Source organism: Rissa tridactyla, chromosome 3 (assembly GCF_028500815.1).
Source record: "Rissa tridactyla isolate bRisTri1 chromosome 3, bRisTri1.patW.cur.20221130, whole genome shotgun sequence".
NCBI classification, from domain to species: Eukaryota; Metazoa; Chordata; class Aves; order Charadriiformes; family Laridae; genus Rissa; species Rissa tridactyla.
The window spans coordinates 28956820-28975352 of NC_071468.1; the positions used below are offsets into that span (position 1 = coordinate 28956820).

At 43.3% G+C, this 18533-nt stretch overlaps 2 protein-coding genes and 1 long non-coding RNA gene across 17 annotated transcripts in view; 1 reads left to right on the forward strand and 2 right to left on the reverse strand.

Annotated features, from left to right (window-relative positions):
* Nucleotides 1-8026, reverse strand: part of THADA (THADA armadillo repeat containing) — a 170012-nt gene extending 161986 nt beyond the window's left edge. For 5 of the 10 annotated variants that reach the window (XR_008465189.1, XM_054193740.1, XM_054193739.1 and 2 more), the window contains exon 1: nt 7319-8025. The gene's annotated coding sequence lies outside the window, so the exon portion shown is untranslated. Of the gene's footprint in view, nt 1-458; nt 493-571; nt 595-7318 lie in introns of those variants that run through there. The other 5 variants (XR_008465188.1, XM_054193734.1, XM_054193736.1 and 2 more) reach the window with 4 other exon arrangements.
* Nucleotides 8027-8127: 101 nt separating this feature from the next.
* PLEKHH2 (pleckstrin homology, MyTH4 and FERM domain containing H2) overlaps nt 8128-18533 on the forward strand; it is a 55858-nt gene continuing 45452 nt past the window's right edge. For 2 of the 6 annotated variants that reach the window (XM_054194861.1, XM_054194862.1), the window contains exons 1-2: nt 8128-8250; nt 12717-12846. In XM_054194861.1, the coding sequence (XP_054050836.1) occupies nt 8153-8250; nt 12717-12846 (228 nt within the window). In that variant the 5' untranslated portion in view covers nt 8128-8152. Of the gene's footprint in view, nt 8251-9974; nt 10683-10724; nt 11069-12716; nt 12847-18533 lie in introns of those variants that run through there. The other 4 variants (XM_054194864.1, XM_054194863.1, XM_054194865.1 and 1 more) reach the window with 4 other exon arrangements.
* The window catches only part of LOC128906863 (uncharacterized), a 60434-nt gene continuing 50061 nt past the window's right edge, over nt 8161-18533 (reverse strand). The window contains exons 4-7 of the long non-coding RNA XR_008465344.1: nt 9792-9978; nt 9172-9445; nt 8730-9009; nt 8161-8646 (exon numbers count right to left, since the gene is read on the reverse strand). This is a non-coding gene — a long non-coding RNA (uncharacterized LOC128906863). The remainder of the gene's footprint in view (nt 8647-8729; nt 9010-9171; nt 9446-9791; nt 9979-18533) is intronic.

The following is an 18533-nucleotide window of genomic DNA, read 5'->3' on the forward strand; positions in this document are numbered from 1 at the left end:
GAGGTGGCCTTAGCCTTTCAGGCAGTGGGTACCACACGCTGCCATTGACACACAGTACCACACACTGCGGCCGTTGAATGGTTACCTCAGGCCGGGTGACCAACACCGCGGTCCCGGGAAGGCAAGACGCGACTCACAGCGCCTCACATCAAGATACCGCCGGGCCGGGCCCCGCCGAGAGCCCCTCGCTCTCCCTAACCGACCGAGACGCCCCAAATAACCCCGCGCCGCACGGCAGGTCCCAGCGCGCCACCGGGCCCTCAGGCCGGGCCAGGCCGCACCGGCCGCCGGCTCAGGAGCAGCTCCCGGGGCCTCTCACCGCCCTGGCGGCGGCACCCGCCACGGGAAGCGGCTGGGCCGCCGCCATGGAAGCCGCCCCGGCGGGGTGGGGAGGAGGGGAAGGGAAAGGCCGCCAGGACCCTACTCGCCCCCCGCCCTTCACTCGCGGGGAGACTCACCCGCCGCTGCCGCCACTTCCCTTCCCGGTCCCCGCCGCCCCGCCCGCACCACGCGCCGCCCGCTGAGAGCCGGGGCCGCCCCCCGCCGCCGCCTCCCGCCCGCACCCACACACCGGGCGCTGCCGGGGGGAGGCAGCAGGTGCCTCCCGCTGCGGCTCCCGCGGCACAGTGGCCGCCGGTGCGGTTGGCCGTCGGGCTGGGCCGGTCCGCGGCACGGCACCGCCGCCTGCTCCAGCAGCCTCCGCAGCGGGAAAGACGGGTTTCTTTGGAAAGAAGCCTGAGAGAGCTGGGGTTTTTCAGCCTGGAGAAGAGAAGGCTCCGAGGAGACCTTATAGCAGCCTTCCAGTACCTAAAGGGGGCCTACAGGAGAGTTGGGGAGGGACTCTTTATCAGGGAGTGTAATGATAGGACAAGGGATAATGGTTTTAAACTGAAAGAGGGGAAATTTAGATGAGATATTTGGAAAAAATTCTTTACTGTGAGGGTGGTGAGACACTGGAACAGGCTGCCCAGAGAAGCTGTGGATGCCCCATCCCTGGAAGTGTCCAAGGCCAGGCTGGATGGGGCTTTGAGCAGCCTGGTCTAGTGGGAGGTGTCCCTGCCCATGGCAGGGGGGTTGGAACTAGATGGTCTTTAAAGTCCCTTCCAACCTGAACCATTCTATGATTCTATGATAAAATAAATGCTTGTCAGCTAAAAGATAAACCAACGTGAAGGTGGACGGCCTTTGTATGGCAGGAGTAGCTTGCCTTATTCTAAAACACACCAGGGAAAATGGGTGGTAACCTCCATGTATCTGATGATGGCAATGGCTGGTGTTTCTCTCCGAGTCATTGCACCCCCTCCTCACTTCCTGAGTTTCCTCAGCAGTTTTAAATGCATCTTTCAGAGCTTAATTAGTCTGTGCCCTTGCTGTACCTGGCGGCTGGCAGCCGTCCCTCCGCAGCCGACGATGTTTTGAAGCCAGAGGCAGCAAACCCCAGTAAAGCATCCAACATCAGTCAACCTCCTCCAGTCACCAACTCTTTCCCCTTTCTTTCCTTTTTTTCCCAAGGAGCAGAAAGAGCCTTGAATAAACACTTTGCAAAAATCCAACAAACTTCATTTGAAAAGCAGCCTCCATTTGTTTCTTTCCTCTCAACCATATATCTCTTGATCCTTTGCAACAGTCCTTAACTTGTCAGCACTTCCACATTTTCTTAAACTCCAAAATGAATATAACCCAGTTATTTTTTATAGATATAAGCATTTCATTTTTAGCCAGAGCATATTTTTTTAGGTCTTCAACATCTATGTCATGTGCCTTTCACGATCTTTCCAGGTCCCATATGAATATAATGTAAGTTACAAGTACGTCATTTGCGAGCAATAAACTATCAAATGGGGATAGTCTTTCCCAAGTCCGTGAGTTGTATCTAGCAAAAGGGAAATCTTGCACTCATTGTGAAAATGGTTATTGCAAGGTGGTTATTGTAAAATGCCAGCTCAATGTAGCAGTCATGCTTCCATAAAGATTTAAGAACAACAACGTTTTGGTAAGGAAAAGGGTGAAAATATAACAAAACCCATCCCTTGCCACTTGACTTTCACCCAACAGTGATTTTCTTAGCAATGTGGAGCAACTAGAGTCCATGAGACTCTGTTCAGGACTTTCAACAAACTTCTGGATCCCCCTTTAACCCTGAAGTTTCACAGAACCTTCTGACTTCTCACATGGTAATGGCCAAAGGAAATGAGAGAAGGTTTAACCATATCCAAACACACAGAAAATAATTCGAGTTTTTCTCTGTCAGTTGGTTGATTTTCCCTCTGTTTTGTGTTCAGGCATTTCTAGGAAACTGACACCGTTATTTGGCACTATGCGTCACAGTGACCTACTTAAAATGCTGGACTAACTCCAAAGTGAGATTTGAGTGCTCATATGTGATTTAACCTTCCAGCCAAATCAGACAACACATCCTTATTTAGTGTAAGCAAAGTCTCCAAACAAGCTAAGTCTCCGGTTCCTTGAGCTCAATTCAATACCTCCACATTTTACTTTCAGTGGGATCCTCTTCCTACACGTTCCCCAATTTCAAGGGAACCCTTTTCAGGGTTCCAGCTCTATGTATTCCAGCTCATTTTCTGTAACCCTACGGAAAACTTTCCAGCAACTTTCTGCTTTCCAAAAGAGCTTTACTCTCCCCAGTTTCTTTCCAGTTAGAGGAAGCATCAATGCCAGGGAGCTGTCAGGTAACACCTGAAGCATCCACGCTTCATAGTGCAATGTAAAGCAAAGAAGCGTCGCAAGAAATGAAACAACAGCACACAAGACCCACACACTTCAATGGCTGTGTTCTCCAAGAGCACCAAATTTCCAATATTCAAAATAACTTATTTAGAACTAGCTCACATACCACCTCTGAGCGGCTCACCAGGCACGGGTTATTAGGCCCAAGAAAAGGTAAGTCACTCTACTTTCATAATTTCTGTTCTACTGGCTGGGAACAACAGTCCCTTGAATTACTGGTGGCGTGGCTCTGTTGTGCTCTGCTGTGTGCCAGAGATCTTGCAGAGACCAAAAAAGCAATCGCAGTGTTAGAAATTGGTATGGGAGAGAATAAAAAACAAAGTAGAAAGCATCGCTATGTCGCTGTATAAATACACCTACACCTTGAACAGTGTGTGCAGCGTCCATCCCTACACAAAAAGAATATAGTAGGACTGCCAGAAGTGTGAGGTGGGCTAAGAAGGATGGCCAAAGGTTGAGAGGGGCTTCTCTGTGAAACCATTAAAGAGAGTGGTAACTTCATTCTCAAAGAGAAATTACTGAAATGGAATGCAACAGAAATTTCTAAAATCATTTTTCACTGTCTCTACAAAAGTTAAGGGGCATCAAATGAAACAAGCAGATGACACGTCAAAAACTAAATGATTTATTTTCACCTCGGAGCTCATTATCCTCGGACATTTTGGATCTTGAAATTTACATTGATTAAAAAGCAGCTGGACTAACTCATGGAAAGAAAAAAAAAAAAAAAAGCAGAAGTTTCAAAACACAAAACTTCTCGCTCACAAAGTCCCTGAACCACAAAGCAACTGGAGACTGGGTCAGTATTCTGGGGTAATGACACTTAACTCCCCTGGGCGCTGGCTGAGGGCAAAAGTCAAGAGACTGGATACCAAGGTAGACGGCCCCCTGCTCTGCCTGGATACAGCCATCTTTACTGCGATGTCTCAGCATCATTCTGCAATTCAGCAGAAGTTTTTTTCTAAGCACTGGATTTATGTTCACAGACGTTACAGTTTTGACAAACCAACCTCCACCAGTGAAAATCCCTTTCAAAGGAAATACTGTAACCCACACTGATAGAAACTTTAATGTTCAAGCTGTAAATTCTAGTCTTCTTGAGCTATGCCTATACCCAGTAAGGAGAATGTTTTATATTTTCTTTCAGAGGGAGATGATGAGCTTCTAATTTGAAAAGTCTCAGAAATTGATTATTTAGAGCAATATAGAATTTTACCACTCTGTGGCGCCAAACAATTAAAAAGAGGCTGTGCTTTTAAAGTGAAGCCATGGACCTTCTCATAAGCTGTATTTTTCTGATGTAGAAAAAGCCTTTATTAGTAACTGAAGTAACCATAGATTCTTCCATTCAAAGGGACCAAAGCAGAAATACCAGAGGCTATTTAGATAAGATGCCATTTTTCTACCACTGAAAGACAATCCATAGCCTTGAAGGACACGTCGTGGTAATAACATGAATTGAACATGAATGATCTTTCTCCCTTCCCCTTGTCCGCTTAAATAAAACCTTTAAAGTTGTTTTTTGTCAAGAAAGATAAAGATACTTTTTAATACATTTGAAGAGCACCTGAAGATGATCTATTTATTTATATAACAGATTTGTAATTGCAACTAGTATAAACAATATCATGGGGACTTTTTCTCTATTGCAGGTCTCAAATATATATGTCATCCTTTCAAAGAATCCACATAGAAATGAACTTACAGAAGACATTGTATAATCTAAGATTTTTGAATCACAAAATGTTTTCTGGAATATATTTTCCAATTGTAGATGCACATACCAGCCTGAAACACATAAACTTAAATGGCTCCAATGTTTATCTATGTGAGAGAGGACCAAAAAAAGCTCAATGTGTCATGATGGGGGTAAGGTTCTGATCCAGCACATCAGAATCACCTTCTACATATTCAGGAAAGTCTCATAAACCCAAAATGTTACATTCTGGTTGCAGGTTTGGTAACCACTTGATCATCTCTGAAATGGAGCTAGTGGCATTTTTTGGGTTAGCTTCCATGCTCTAGAGTAGATGTTTTGCAATACAGTGTTCATAATACTTCAAAACAAATGAGGTTATTGTTTAGTAAGACAATCAGAAACTAGAACTTGTTTTCTTGCATTAAAGTCAATTACAGACAGTAAAAACCACACAACACGCACATCTTCAGCCCACATCTAGAGGCTAATATTTACAGTCCACATTACAGGGGCAAATATTTCATGGTGTTTTGACTGCGGTTTACTTCTGTAGTGAGCCAGCTAACAGGTGATCATTCCAAGGTGCACGTACGTGGTCTTGCAGTTCGCTTCTACAACATAAAGCGTACCAGTATTGTGCCTTTTGTGCACGTACTTGCAAGACCACCTCGGATTTATCACTGCTTGTCTGCAACTTCCATCAGTGACAACAGCAAGGAAAAACAACTCTCTTGCTAAGACTGTGCTTATGTGTACAATACTTTTCTGTGTCTTTGCCTGGAAGATTTATGGCTTTCCCCCTTGCATTCTAATTACAAAACAAAGTTGTATTTTGTTCTATGTGTCCCAGTTGTTCTACTGGTAATTTTATTCCCTTCAGTAAACTGAACAGATTCCAGACACCTCTACATACTTTACAGATAAGGGCAGTTGAGAGAAAATCCTGAATATCCCTATTCCTTCTGCCAGAGTATGTATGAGTATTGAGAGCTGCGTGACTGCAGAGCATTTTTATTATCTGAGGCCAAAGAAAATGTCAATCCACAAAATAAACTGAAAGAAACATTCACTTAGTGAACGGGCTTTGCTCTCCCTCTTGCGGTCTAAGCATGTCGTTCACAGAGCCTCCACTTTTCCTTAGCTCAGTGCGCTCTGAATTCAGACGCTCTCGGCGCTCGTGGGTGTATCTAGAGAGAACGTGTCACTATTCAAGGAAACGATATGGCCAAAGTTTTCATTAAACACCAATGCTAAATCATTTTGTATAGCGTTAGGAATCAAATGATGATTTTTATTCTTTTGGCTAAATCTTTTAATCTAATTTTTTTTTTCCAGTTAATTTGTTTTTAATGTAGTTTGAACACTTTAGACAGGCAGTATTGCGTAGAAACCAATTCACTCCTTGCTATACCAGCAATCATGTTTTTAGTATGTTTTTCATTGACGAGTGTTTAAAAAACACATGAGGCACTTAGGAAAGTACCAGCAAATTAAGCAGTTTCAGTGAAGTTGTTTGGCTACTTTAAGGTCACTGCAAGTAAGTGAGTGGAAAATTGGAGGCTGTACTGAACCAAATAGGAAAAAATGAAATTGTGTGTATAACCAGATGGGGAATATTTGAGCTTCTGAGACCTTTTTTTTTTTGCAAACAAAAAAATTGCACTTTAACTGACAAAGATGATTGCAGGGGACAGAGTGTATCCTCATCAAGTTTGCTGATGATACCAAGCTGAGAGGGGTGGCCGACACTCCAGAGGGCCGTGCTGCCATCCAGCGTGACCTGGACAGGCTGGAGAGCTGGGCAGAGAAGAACCTAATGAGGTTCAACAAAAGCAAGTGTAGGGTCCTGCACCTGGGAAGGAAGAATGCCAAACACCAGTATAGGTTAGGGGCGGACATGCTGGGAAGCAGCTCTGAGGAGAAGGACCTGGGGGTCCTGGTAGACAGCAAATTATCCATGAGCCAGCAGTGTGCCCTTGTCGCCAAGAAGGCCAATGGCATCCTGGGCTGCATAGGGAAGACTGTGGCCAGTAGGTCGAGGGAGGTCATTCTCCCCCTCTACTCTGCACTGGTGAGGCCACAACTGGAGTACTGTGTCCAGTTCTGGGCTCCCCAGTTCAAGAGGGACAGGGAACTACTGGAGCGAGTCCAGCGTAGGGCAACCAAGATGATTGTGGGACTGGAGCACCTCCCTTATGAGGAAAGGCTGAAAGAGCTGGGACTCTTTAGCCTGGAGAAGAGAAGGTTGAGGGGGGACCTGATTAATGTTTACAAGTATCTAAAGGGTGGGTTTAAGGAGGACGGAGCCAGGCTCTTTTCAATGGTTCCCAGCGACAGGACAAGGGGCAATGGGCACAAGCTAGAACATAGGAAGTTCCGTTCAAATACACGGAAAAACTTCTTTACAGTGAGGGTGACAGAGCACTGGAACAGGCTGCCCAGGGAGGTTGTGGAGTCCCCTTCTCTGGAGATTTTCAAGACCCGCCTGGATGCAGCCCTGAGGGATGTGGTTTAGGCAATCCTGCTCTAGCAGGGGAGTTGGACTAGATGATCTCTAGAGGTCCCTTCCAACTCTGAAGATTCCGTGATTCCGTGATTCCGTGAAAAGAGCAGTTTACACCAGATGACTCTGTGCACCAACAACAGAAATGAACACCAGGCAAATGTTGAAGTGTGGCATGTTTATGCCCCAGAAGAATCTGTAAAACATTTGGCCTCCTTAAATCACAATCCAAACGAAATACAATCCCTAAATTTCAGTCCAAATCAACGCGTATATGAGGAAGATCCCTGTCCGTGCCAGACTAATTACTTTTTCCAAATACTTTTTAATACTTCAGGCAGTCTTTTAGAAGAGAGATGGCTGGTTACCTGAGATGTACTCACAGCTCTTTTCAGCCGGAGGGGATGGACAGCCTGCTCCCATCATGACTCACCAGCACGTGCACCTGCTGCTTCACCCTGGCCAGTACTAAAATGCAAAGCATGTCATTCCCTGTTGGACATGGCAGCTCTGTGAGACCTGTTCATCCCGTAATATCCCCACCATTGCCCTGGTAACTGCACTGTTCCAACCCAACAGTTTATACTTGACAAATGACCTTCTACAAAAGGTGAAATTGCAGCAAGCTCCAATGTTGGAGCCAATGAACTTCAGGACAAGCGGATGCTTCTTCCTAACATAGTCACCCCTTCAGAAATTCACCCAAGGTCAGAGGGACAATTCCTAATTCACACAGAAATTTAAAAACCTGGGATGGGGAAGGGGTGTATGTAGGCAGGCCGTCCCTTCCGACCAGGGGCGCGCAGGTTGCTGTGTGGTCCATCCCCTGCAGCACCCACCCGGCTCCCCTCCGCCGGGCTCCCTCCAGCCCTCGCCGCACCGAGCGGGCCCTGCCGGGGTTCGGGAAGGAGTCCCGGCCGCTCCGTCCCCGCTCCATCCACCCTCCCCACGGGGCGCTGCCAGCCCGGCACCCCGTCGCGGCCAGAGCATGGGGGGTGAGGCGGCGGCCCGCAACCCGCGGCCGCCTGAGGCGGAGGCCCCGGCATCCCGCCCGCCTCCCGGGAAGGGTCCCCCGGCGCCGAGCGGCTCCCCCCGCCGCCGAGCCGCGCAGGCCCCGCCCGGGCGCCCCGCCGGGGGCGGCCCCCGGCTGCTCAGTGGCCGCGCCGGCCGTCGCTCAGGCGGCCGCGCCGCTCGCCGCCGGGATGGACGGTGGGGCGGGCGCCGAGGGGCGCGGGCAGCCGCGGCCCCGCAGCGCCTACAGCCCGGACGGCGCCCGGCGCGGCGAGCCACGGCCGGCCAGGTTTGACCTCCCTTTCGTTTGCCCCCTTCCCTCCCTTTGCGAGCGGGGCCGCGCCGGGCGGGCGGCAGCGCCCGGGACCCCCATCCCGGGCTGTCCCCCGGCGGGGTGTCGGTCCCCGGCGGCGGGGCGCGGCGGGACAGCCGGCGCGGTGCCCCCCGGGCGGCTCCGTCGGGCGTGGGATGGCGTCACGGTGACGTTGTGTTAGGTCACCGCGGTGCTCCCCGACTGCTGGAACCCCGGGGGTGCGTCCAGCAGTGTCCCCACGGCAGGAGAATGAGGAGCTTGAGGTCGCTTCAGGTCCCTCCAGGTCCCTTCAGGTCCAGGCTCCCCTCGTCCAGTTGGCAGTGCCATTGGCGCATCCCCGCTGTCCCCCAAAAGATGGGGAACACAACACATCTGCCAAACAAACATGGAAAACTAATATATTTTTTAAAGATCTATGCTGTCAGCGTTCAGAATTTCACATAAAAATTCCATACCTAGGGTGATGTTGCACTGCGACCTTTAAAACTGTTGTCATCGGGAAAAGGATGCGAAATGCAAAATTCTGCGCTTTAATGCTGTTTGGTACACGCATTGGTGGGTCATCCGCCGGTTGTGCCGTTCCCCAGGGAGCTGAGCAGGCAGCGGGGCAGTACCGGGGTGGGAGGGGGCAGCCTGGCCCCTGATATGGGGAGGGACATTGAGGGTCTGCGCCTAGTGCTGGAGTCAGGGAGCCTTCGGTGACCTCTTGCTTCATGGGAACAACATCATCGATATCTGGGAAGTGGCAGAAAACCCGTTTGTAAATCAGATTTTGAAGGAGGTTTTAAATAGGTTAGCCTACAGTTTGTCTGAGCATGGAATTATGCAAAATGAGTCAAATGGAAAATAAAGTTACCAGTGTTTGGACACAAGTAAGGGCCCTGGCCAGCAACAAACCTGAGAATGACTTCCTTGATTCCCAAACAGGTCCACTTTGTGTCTCATCATTTCCTTTCTCCAGTCCAACATTTACAGCTCCAAAAATATTTGAAAGTGGCCAAGTTTGGGTGCAAAGGGTGGAAGAAAGGGGACTGAAATGCTAGAGGGATGGTCCAAATGCGTTTGGGCTGGTGAACATTTTAGGACGGTGTAGGGAACCCACCATGTACTGCACAAACCCACTCCTGTTGAGACAGAAGGACTTACAGGCTTTCTCCAGCAGAGAGAGGACCTGCAGAACATATGGACAGAATATAAATTCTTTAGTTAAACACAGTGTTTTGTTAAAAACAGAGGAAAACACTGACAGTGCGATAAGGAATATGTAAATTTTTAACAAGCTTCAAAAAGCCAGAATGTTGTTCCCTCCTTCCCCCTGAAATGTATGTTGATAATTTCTGAGCAGACGGCAAAGAAAAGGAAATTATATCAATCCCTTTGGGGAGAATGTGACATTCTGACTTCTTGAAGCCTATGAAGAGGTTTATAAACTTAAAAAAATGAAAAAGGCGAATTTAATCTTTCCAGACTTGTCAAACTTGTCTCAATTAATTTTTGATGACATAATTAGAACTTACCGCTTTAATGTGCACTTTTTTCGTTTACTTTTCAAAAGGTTTGATTTTTATAGACTCGGGGGGGAAAACGGAGGGCTTTGCGGTGTGAACTGGAGCAGGAAGAAGGGGAGGACTCGGCTGTGTAGGTTCAGCTGCTGATTCAGAGCACTCCATTAAGCCAAGAGAGATGAACTCATTTTTTTCCTCCCTTGGGGAATCAAACAAGAAACAGGAAGTCATTGATTCAAAGTAAGATCATTCACTCCGCAATTGTAAACAGTGTGTTATGCGCCTGTAAATATTTCCACAACCCATTGGCTTGTTGGAAAATATGAAGTAAATTATTATAATCTCTAACAAACATCCCACAATAGAAGGAGTTATTTTCAAACTTTTTATCTGTAATGTTTATACAGTGGAATATTAATTAGCTCGGACATTGAGAAACTACTTGGCTGAACGCATTGTCTGCTGCCAGAAATCCATCTACTCAAAATGTTTTGTCTGTTGAAAGACAAACATTTTTAACTCCACCCTGTAATATTGCGCCCTACGAAAAAGCAAAAATTCTTTCACTACTTGATCCATTTGTGTTTTCACTACCACAAACACTGAAATATCCTATTCTTAGACAGATGTTGGCTGAGTTCATCTCTCTCTTATGTAGCTGTAATTAGTCAAAAAGGAAAAGCATTATAAAAACCCCTAAATAGACAGCCTAATGGGAAATTGTCACTCCTCATTACTTAGGAGAGCAGAATCCAGGCTGTCTGTCCAAATCGATCTGCAGCTGAAACTTCTGCTTCCTCTGTAAAGCAGCAGAAGCTGCTCCTTGGAGGTGCCACCTTCCTCGCCTTGAACGTGGGGACCCCGCGCAAGGAGAGAGGAGCGAGGATCAGGGACGGGACAACGGTGAGCAGCCTGGTTTCCTGGCAGTCCAGGGAGGTTTCTGCCAAGCTTAAAAGAAGGGGGGAAATGGTAAAAGACACCGGTCACCCAGAAGGTCTGCAGTTGAAATGACTGTGTGCTTAAAGTTCAGAATTCGGGTGTTGTAGGATCGGCTCAGGAAACTATTTTAATTACGTGCTTAAATCCCAGCAATTCCATGGAGATTCCTGAGTGGAGGATTCCTGAATAGGGATGGTTGTAACCTCAGGCTTAACAGCTTGAATCACAGCCTACAGGACCAAGAGGAAGAGAGAGGCAAGAATGGAGCAGTTACCTTCAAACAAGTGATTGTGGTGACCCTCTTCTTCCTTCTAACTTAAGATACGGAATGAAAGGAACAAAAAATTAGGGTATGTGAAAGGAAAAAAGTTTTGAGACGAGTTTTTCACCTGCTTAGCTATGATGAACTTGAGAGTAATTTGAGACATTGAAAATTTAGAAGAGAACTAGAAAATATCAATGTATTGTGGAAAAGTTAAGGACTTTTTGGAATCCTGCTTTGGAATCCTTTGGAATCCTTTGGAATCCTGATCTCTCTTCCGATGCTTTGCCTTTTCCTTTTTTCTCCCTCGTGTCAGGAACAGTGGAAAAGATAAATCCATAGGTCCTTCCCCTCTAGCTGCTGAGAGCCTGGAGAAGGAGGGGAACTGGGGCTGCCTCCTCCGACAGTGGGAGGAAGGGGAGTGCTTGAATCTAGGCTTCTGAAGGACTGGAGTAGTCATGGGAAGGGGGGGTCTCAAAGACGTTGCTTATTAATCAATGCGAAGTGGGTCAGGAGTTGCGGTATCTATATTATAATCTATATTATGCATGATTTTCCTGTGCCAGCCTCTTTGATCACGCTGAAAATGGTTGCTCCTTGCCTTTCGTTGTCAGTGTCTCATTGTCCATGACAAAGGTGACGAAAATACAGCATAACCTTATGACTGGCAATTTTTTGTTTGCTGTGATCTTCCTTCCAGCTGTCTTCCACTGAATGGTGTTTTTATGGCTGTTTGTTATTTCGGAGATAAACTGAATACTCAGGGGGAATTCAGGCTTTATTTTCAAAGCCAAACCTATGTGTTCAGAGCGCTGCAAAGGCCAGGGCCTTTGCTCACAAGGGAACTTCTTGGTCTGAATGGTTACATTCAGCCATCCACTTACTCTCTATTAAGCTGTCTACAAACAGTTGGAATACAACAGAGCCCAGTCCTTCTGCTTACACACAGATGATTTTCTTGGCTTCTCAGGCTCAAACCATGATGAGCCAGCTCCCATCCTGAATAATTTTTCCAGCAGTGTTTGGCCAAAAGGGCACTGCGCTCAATTTCCAGAAGGCGTGAGCAGTTAAATGTAGATAAAAGCACAGATTTGAACCCGAAATTAGGAATTAGGAAGTCCCGAGATCTGCAACAGCTAATGTAAAGGGCTTGTTTTTTATGTGGGGGACCCATTAGGGACCATTTGCTCCCCTGCCTTTACATTTGGAAGCATAAGCTCCCTCTTGCATGTCATTAAGGATATTAAATTTTAAAGACGATCTGATTAAGCATAAGGATTTTAAAGCACTTTTTTAAAGAGTCATCTGCCAAACATTAAACTTGCATAAAAGTAAATGTGCTACTAACTCACAGGTAGCACATTTTCTTAGCAAAAGCTCAGTTCTCTACATGCCTCTTCTATGTAAGAAAGGTTATATACAGTAATTGAAGATTAAAATGTGTGATGTGTTTCTGCTTATTAAGGAAACTATATTGCAGCCCCAAAATAATTTAAGAAATTAAATCATAATAAACCTAAATATTATCAACAGAGATTTCAGAAATCCCCCAGTTATGATAACAGCATTTGTAGACTAATGTACTTTTGCTAAGTTTTATGAAGCTGTACATGTACAAAATTTGGGGGCATTCTTGAGATTTATGTAAAATAAGTTAGTATGTATATTTAAAAAAAGTCAGACATTAAATACAGACTCAATTTGACATGGTGATTTTTTTCCCTTTCTTTTTCCAGCATAAATATGGCTGAACTTTCAGAGCCAGAAGGTACTGTAAATTGGAAGGAAAGATGTTTAACTCTGGAATCACAGTTAATGAAGTTCCGTCTCCAGGCAAGCAAGATCAGAGAATTGTTAGCAGAAAAGGTAGGTCTCGTGGTATGAATTTTAATGCTGTATAAATGATTTTATTTGATGATGGGAGCTGATCGCATGTAATGGTTTGAGATTACAAGTACTGGGATATTTTCAGGAGAAAAGAAAAAGTGTTTTAAAACAAAATACATGGAAAACAGGTATATTTTTATGCTGTGAAAGAATTTCACAAATGAGATTTGCCAGCAAGAAATGTTCATTTTCAAATAAGAACACAGTAGCAGCTCTCCTGCTGAGAAAAATACGTATCCAGTAATCACGTTTACAACATTTAAGTTAATATTTAATACATTTTTCTAAGTATTTAAGATCTGATTTAAGACACAGAAATCACTGGGGAGATAATCCAAAAGTATTATTCTTCCCAGTATTCCTTACCAAATCATATAATTTACCAGACTTGTTTTTCCTATAATAAGACATCTCCAACTATGGCTCATCATATGTGAAATATAAAAAAACCACCATTGTATTTACCTGTCAACTTTTTCACCATTTTCATGAACAAGGCAATTAAAAGAATGCAAGGAACAAAACATTCTAGAGAATCTTTGGGACTCTCTTACCATTAGTATTGACTTCAATGAATTTCAACTTATTTTGTGAAAACTACTCTATTCTCCCTAGAGCTAAATTTTCCATCCATTTCCCCCCCGCAAAGAAAAATAAATTTCAGAACTTTTTATAGTATGTTAGAGTGATGATACTTTTATTTTATACATTTATGTTAATGCTTCTCTTTTATGACTTTATCCAGTCTCCCTTTGAAGCCATAAATACATCTAGCATCCACATTTAGCCCTCTTTCAGTCATTCCCATTTTACTATAATTTGTTGGGGCCAAGAACTAAATAGTATTCAAGCAGGAAAAACATGTATTTTTCTGGATGATGTGCACAGTTATGTGCTCCATTCCTGTTCTAATAACGCTTGGCATTTTGGTTTCTTTGACAGCCAAATTAACCATCAAATGTGTTTTCATGGAGGTATCTATCTTAATTCCGGGATCTTACTCAAAATCCTTTAGATTTCTGTTACATGTCATTTGTTAACTTTCTTGACCAGTCACTAAATTTTGTAAGGACCTTCTTCTAAGTCGTTCTAGTCAGAAAGCTTCCATTATCCTGAGTAACAAAATACCATCAAAACACTTAGTGGCTTCACTGCCCAATGCCCATTACGAAATGTCTATGATTATAGACATTGATATGATTATCTATTCAGAGGGCTGGAGCACCTATGCTATGAGGACAGGCTGAGAGTTGGGGTTGTTCAGCCTGGAGAAGAGAAGGCTCTGAGGAGACCTTATAGCAGCCTTCCAAGACCTAAAGGGGGCCTACAGGAGAGATGGGGAGGGACTCTTTATCTGGGAGTGTAATGATAGGACAAGGGGTAATGGTTTTAAACTGAAAGAGGGGAAATTTAGATGAGATATTAGGAAGAAATTCTTTACTGTGAGGGTGGTGAGGCACTGGAACAGGCTGCCCAGAGAAGCTGTGGATGCCCCATCCCTGGAAGTGTCCAAGGCCAGGCTGGATGGGGCTTTGAGCAGCCTGGTCTAGTGGGAGGTGTCCCTGCCCATGGCAGGGGGGTTGGAACTAGATGGTCTTTAAAGTCCCTTCCAACCTGAGCCATGCTATGATTCTGTGATTATGCCGAATAACCTTCACCCTGAACAAATCTGCAGATCCACACTGATAGCCACTGGTCACTGTGGCCAGTAGCCAATCACTTACTATTTTTATTGTTGAGACAGATTTTTAATTCATGGAGGGACATTCCCTCTTACCCTGTGGCTGCTTGCTTCCTTTAAACGCATTCCAAAATGCAAATAATATATAAACCAGATCTCCCCTTTATGCAGCCTTTGTGATCCCCTCAAAGAACTTCAGTAGCTTTGTGAGCCAACGCTCCTCTTTATAAGGGCCACTTTGACTCTCCCCTCGTCTGTCATACTTACCCACGTGCCCCCTACTTCTGCTCATATATTTTCCACTGATTTGCTTACTAGAGACATCAGATTTATAGATCAAAAGTTGCTTCAACTATATCATCTAGTTCATGACTGAGTATCATTTGCCAATTTGTTACTATTCATTTTATCAACTTGTGCCCTTAACTCTTCTATGGAGGTACAAGACCTCAAATAGAGATGGAAAAAAAATGGAATAAAGAAATTTGGTATTTTCTGGATTAGACTTTTTTCATTAAGTAGGTCTTTTTTATTAAAGTGAACTTGAAAATTTACAGCAATGTAAAATCATTGTATAATAATACTGAGTTCCACTGGAATTGTATTTTTACAGTTAGTACTCTGTAAATATCTCTGCTTTGGCATGATTGAAAATATTGCTGTTATAAAGCAGTGTAGTTGAAAACTCTTATTTTTTTACCCAATCCTGCAATTTTTATGTATGACAAACTCTCATTGAAAAGTATTGCAGAATATCGTGTTTTGATATTTGTATTTTGATATGGTTGATATGTTTGATATTTGTACAGCAACCAGCTGTTACAAATGCCATCCTTTGACATTTCATTTAAAAATTAAAAAAAAAAAAAAGGAAAACTACTTGTATCCTTCATTCCAGTTAGCAAGGCCCACAGATGAGTTAAGAAACCATTATCATTGGTCTTGGAAGAGAATATCCATCAAAGAGTACAATACTGTCTGCTGTAGCTGTCAGCAGATTATTGGATGCTTACACAGTCGGGGCTGTTAGATGTCATATATCTCTTCTGTCTCTTTACCCCATTTGGATCACTGCCGTTCGGGATGGAACTCAAGTGGTTAAATACTGGACATGACTTTTCCAGGGACTTTCCAGCTGCCATTACTACCATGTTTTATGCAGCTGCTGCTGATTATCATTTTGACAACCAAAAAGTTAAGATTCGTGAACAGCACTTCACAAAACTATCTGAGTTAAAAAAAAAAAAAATTTTAGAAGTTTGAATGCCTTCTATTTGGCTTTTCACTTTGATCCTTTATAGTTTGCATTTACAGGCTCTTAACTGCTAGAAATGTCCTCTTAAATTAATAGCATTGTGTGCACGATCATATAATTTCAGAAGTCAGCATATAAAAAAAATCAGAATGAGAAGGATAAAATCACAAATCTTCAGCACTGTCCCTGAAAAAAAGCATTCAAAGGAAAAATACTCTCCATCTGTGGGAAACATGACTCTAAAATAGATTTAAAAAATCTTAAGAACTTGTAATTTTACTGCCCTCTTGTTTTAGTTTGCCTGAGCTTTCTCAGAAATTTTTGAAAAAGCAAAAGTATTACAAGAGGTAAAAATGGGAGAAATATTTTCTATCGAAGACCACAAGTCCAAAAAGTATTCAGTTGGGATAATTTGATATATTACTCTCCAGAGCAGAGCTTTAGCAGACTTCATGAAACATGGTCCTTCTCCTCACTTTGTCACTTTGACTTTTTAATATGAATCTTTCATTCATAAACTGGAATTCAGTTGGGACATGCATCAAAGACTAGTCAGAGCTCAACAAAATAGATCATATTCATCTGCAAATTTACCACTCTTGCACAATTCAAAACCTAAAATTTTCAAACTGGGCACTGAAGTCCTAGCTGTATTTATTTGTATGTTGGTTTCCTTTGTAACAATCCAGTGGTTATTTTTCACATATTTTTATTTATAAACTTACAAATTACACAAACGATTCTCAGTATTTGTAAAAGGAAAGATACACTCGCGCTAGTTTGAGATTAAACTGCATGGAATTGTTACTCAAAAATATATTTGGGAAAGAGCAAAGTGAATAACGAAGACCTGATCAGCCAGTACTTCATGGGCATCCTGATACTAATGACAAGAGGAGAATACAGCTGATGCCAGTCTTAACAGGTACTTTCTAGATTTGAAACAAATTTGCAAAGCGCACAAATATGTCTCACTCTTACTTTGATTAGCACAAGTCTTTATTTGTGGTTTTGTTTACAATCATCTCTATGCTATGAAAACTATATTTAGTTTATACTAAAACATTGAACAATAGCACCAGACAGCGTTCTACTTCAAAACAGCAACAGAAATCACAATACTATGGCATGACAGACGTAAAACCCTCATGGGTATTAGACTATGTAATTGTTGTAGAAAACAGAGAGTGATATTGCGACAAAACAGGTGGTCTCTACAGGAAGGTGAGAGAAATGAATTGGTGGTAATTCTCCAGTTTTCCTTCTCTGCGTGCATTTGAGAGGTATCTCTTCAAGACGGTGAATCAGGAAAAGGAGTTTCCATCCTATTACACTCTGTGTATGACTTACCAGAAACTGCCATTGGGTTTTCCCCCCTTAAATTTGTTCTGTTACTTAGTCTAAAAACAGATTTTGATAAGGGTTTCCTTGAATCTATCCTTTTTCAATATTTGTCTCTGTGACCTATGTGCTTCTGTAAATACATTCGGGCAGTGGATTAATTGCTTTTCTTATACGCTGGGAATCAAATACCTTGGCAAAGTTGTTTTATTTAATAGTGCCCCTGCAAGTAAGTGAATGATCAACGTGGGAAGCCTTCACTATATTCTTCTAATAGATGTGTTCTAGTTTAGAAAAGCAAACTATTTACTGGGTTTTGGAAGTCCAGAAAATGCTCATCCTTCAACCTCAGTGGTTGAGGAGTTTGAGAAATTTGCATTATAAGTGCATTTCAGCAGTATGGCTACCAGAACTTTAATTTTGTAGTGAACCTGGGGAGAAGGAGAGGAGCAAAGGAATATACAATGTTTTCAGTAAAATAATCTGTTCACTGTTGTTTATTTGTTTGGGTTTTGTATTTGTTTTCATTTTGCCAAGTAAAGAGTCTATATTTATAAATCTAACATGCAAAGAAAGAGACCTTGTTGGAGTTTTAAGCAGAAGCTGCTGCTGTAAGTGGGAGAGGTCTTTACAGGAATTTAAGGAATGATGTAGAAAGTGTCCCTAGTACGCCAAATTTAGGATGGCTGTGGAACTGAGTTTTTAGTAGAAGCATTTATTTTAATGCAGCTTGAGTCTTATGCATACGAAGAGTTTACTAAAAAAACCTTCATTGAATAAAAGATTACAGTATTCTGCTGCAAGTTTAGGTCCCAGGTAGCATTTCATGTCATAGGAAAAGTTGGTGACCCTCATTCTTTCCATAGTAAGTACATTTTTCACCTAAAATATGTGTGCAACAACAGGTATAAGGTTAACGTTTCTCCTATCACTAAAAAATCATTTTAGTAGGAGTAGTACATAGCTGCATTAAATTTCCTCTTGGGCTGCCTCCACTGAATTTCTTTTTCATCAGACCCCATAAGGACTGAATACGGCACTGTCCCACATGCCGCATTATGGGCTGTCCGGTAATATTCAGCATTCACATGTGTGTCTCCAGGTTTGTTTCCTTCAGTGCTGAGGGTCATTATTTGATATTTTGAATGATTTTCAACAAATATAACTGATTAAGAGAGAGGATTATTTTCATATATGTATTGATTTGTTTGCTTTTAACGTTCCATTTGGATATTCTCTGTATACGTGCTCAGCTGGCAACCGAGTGTGTACATGACAAATGCAATAATATTTATACTTTCTGTACAGATTATGCAAATTGAATGATAACTGATTTTTAGGCCAAATACTATTTCCAGTATATTCCAAAGCATAACACATTCCTGATTT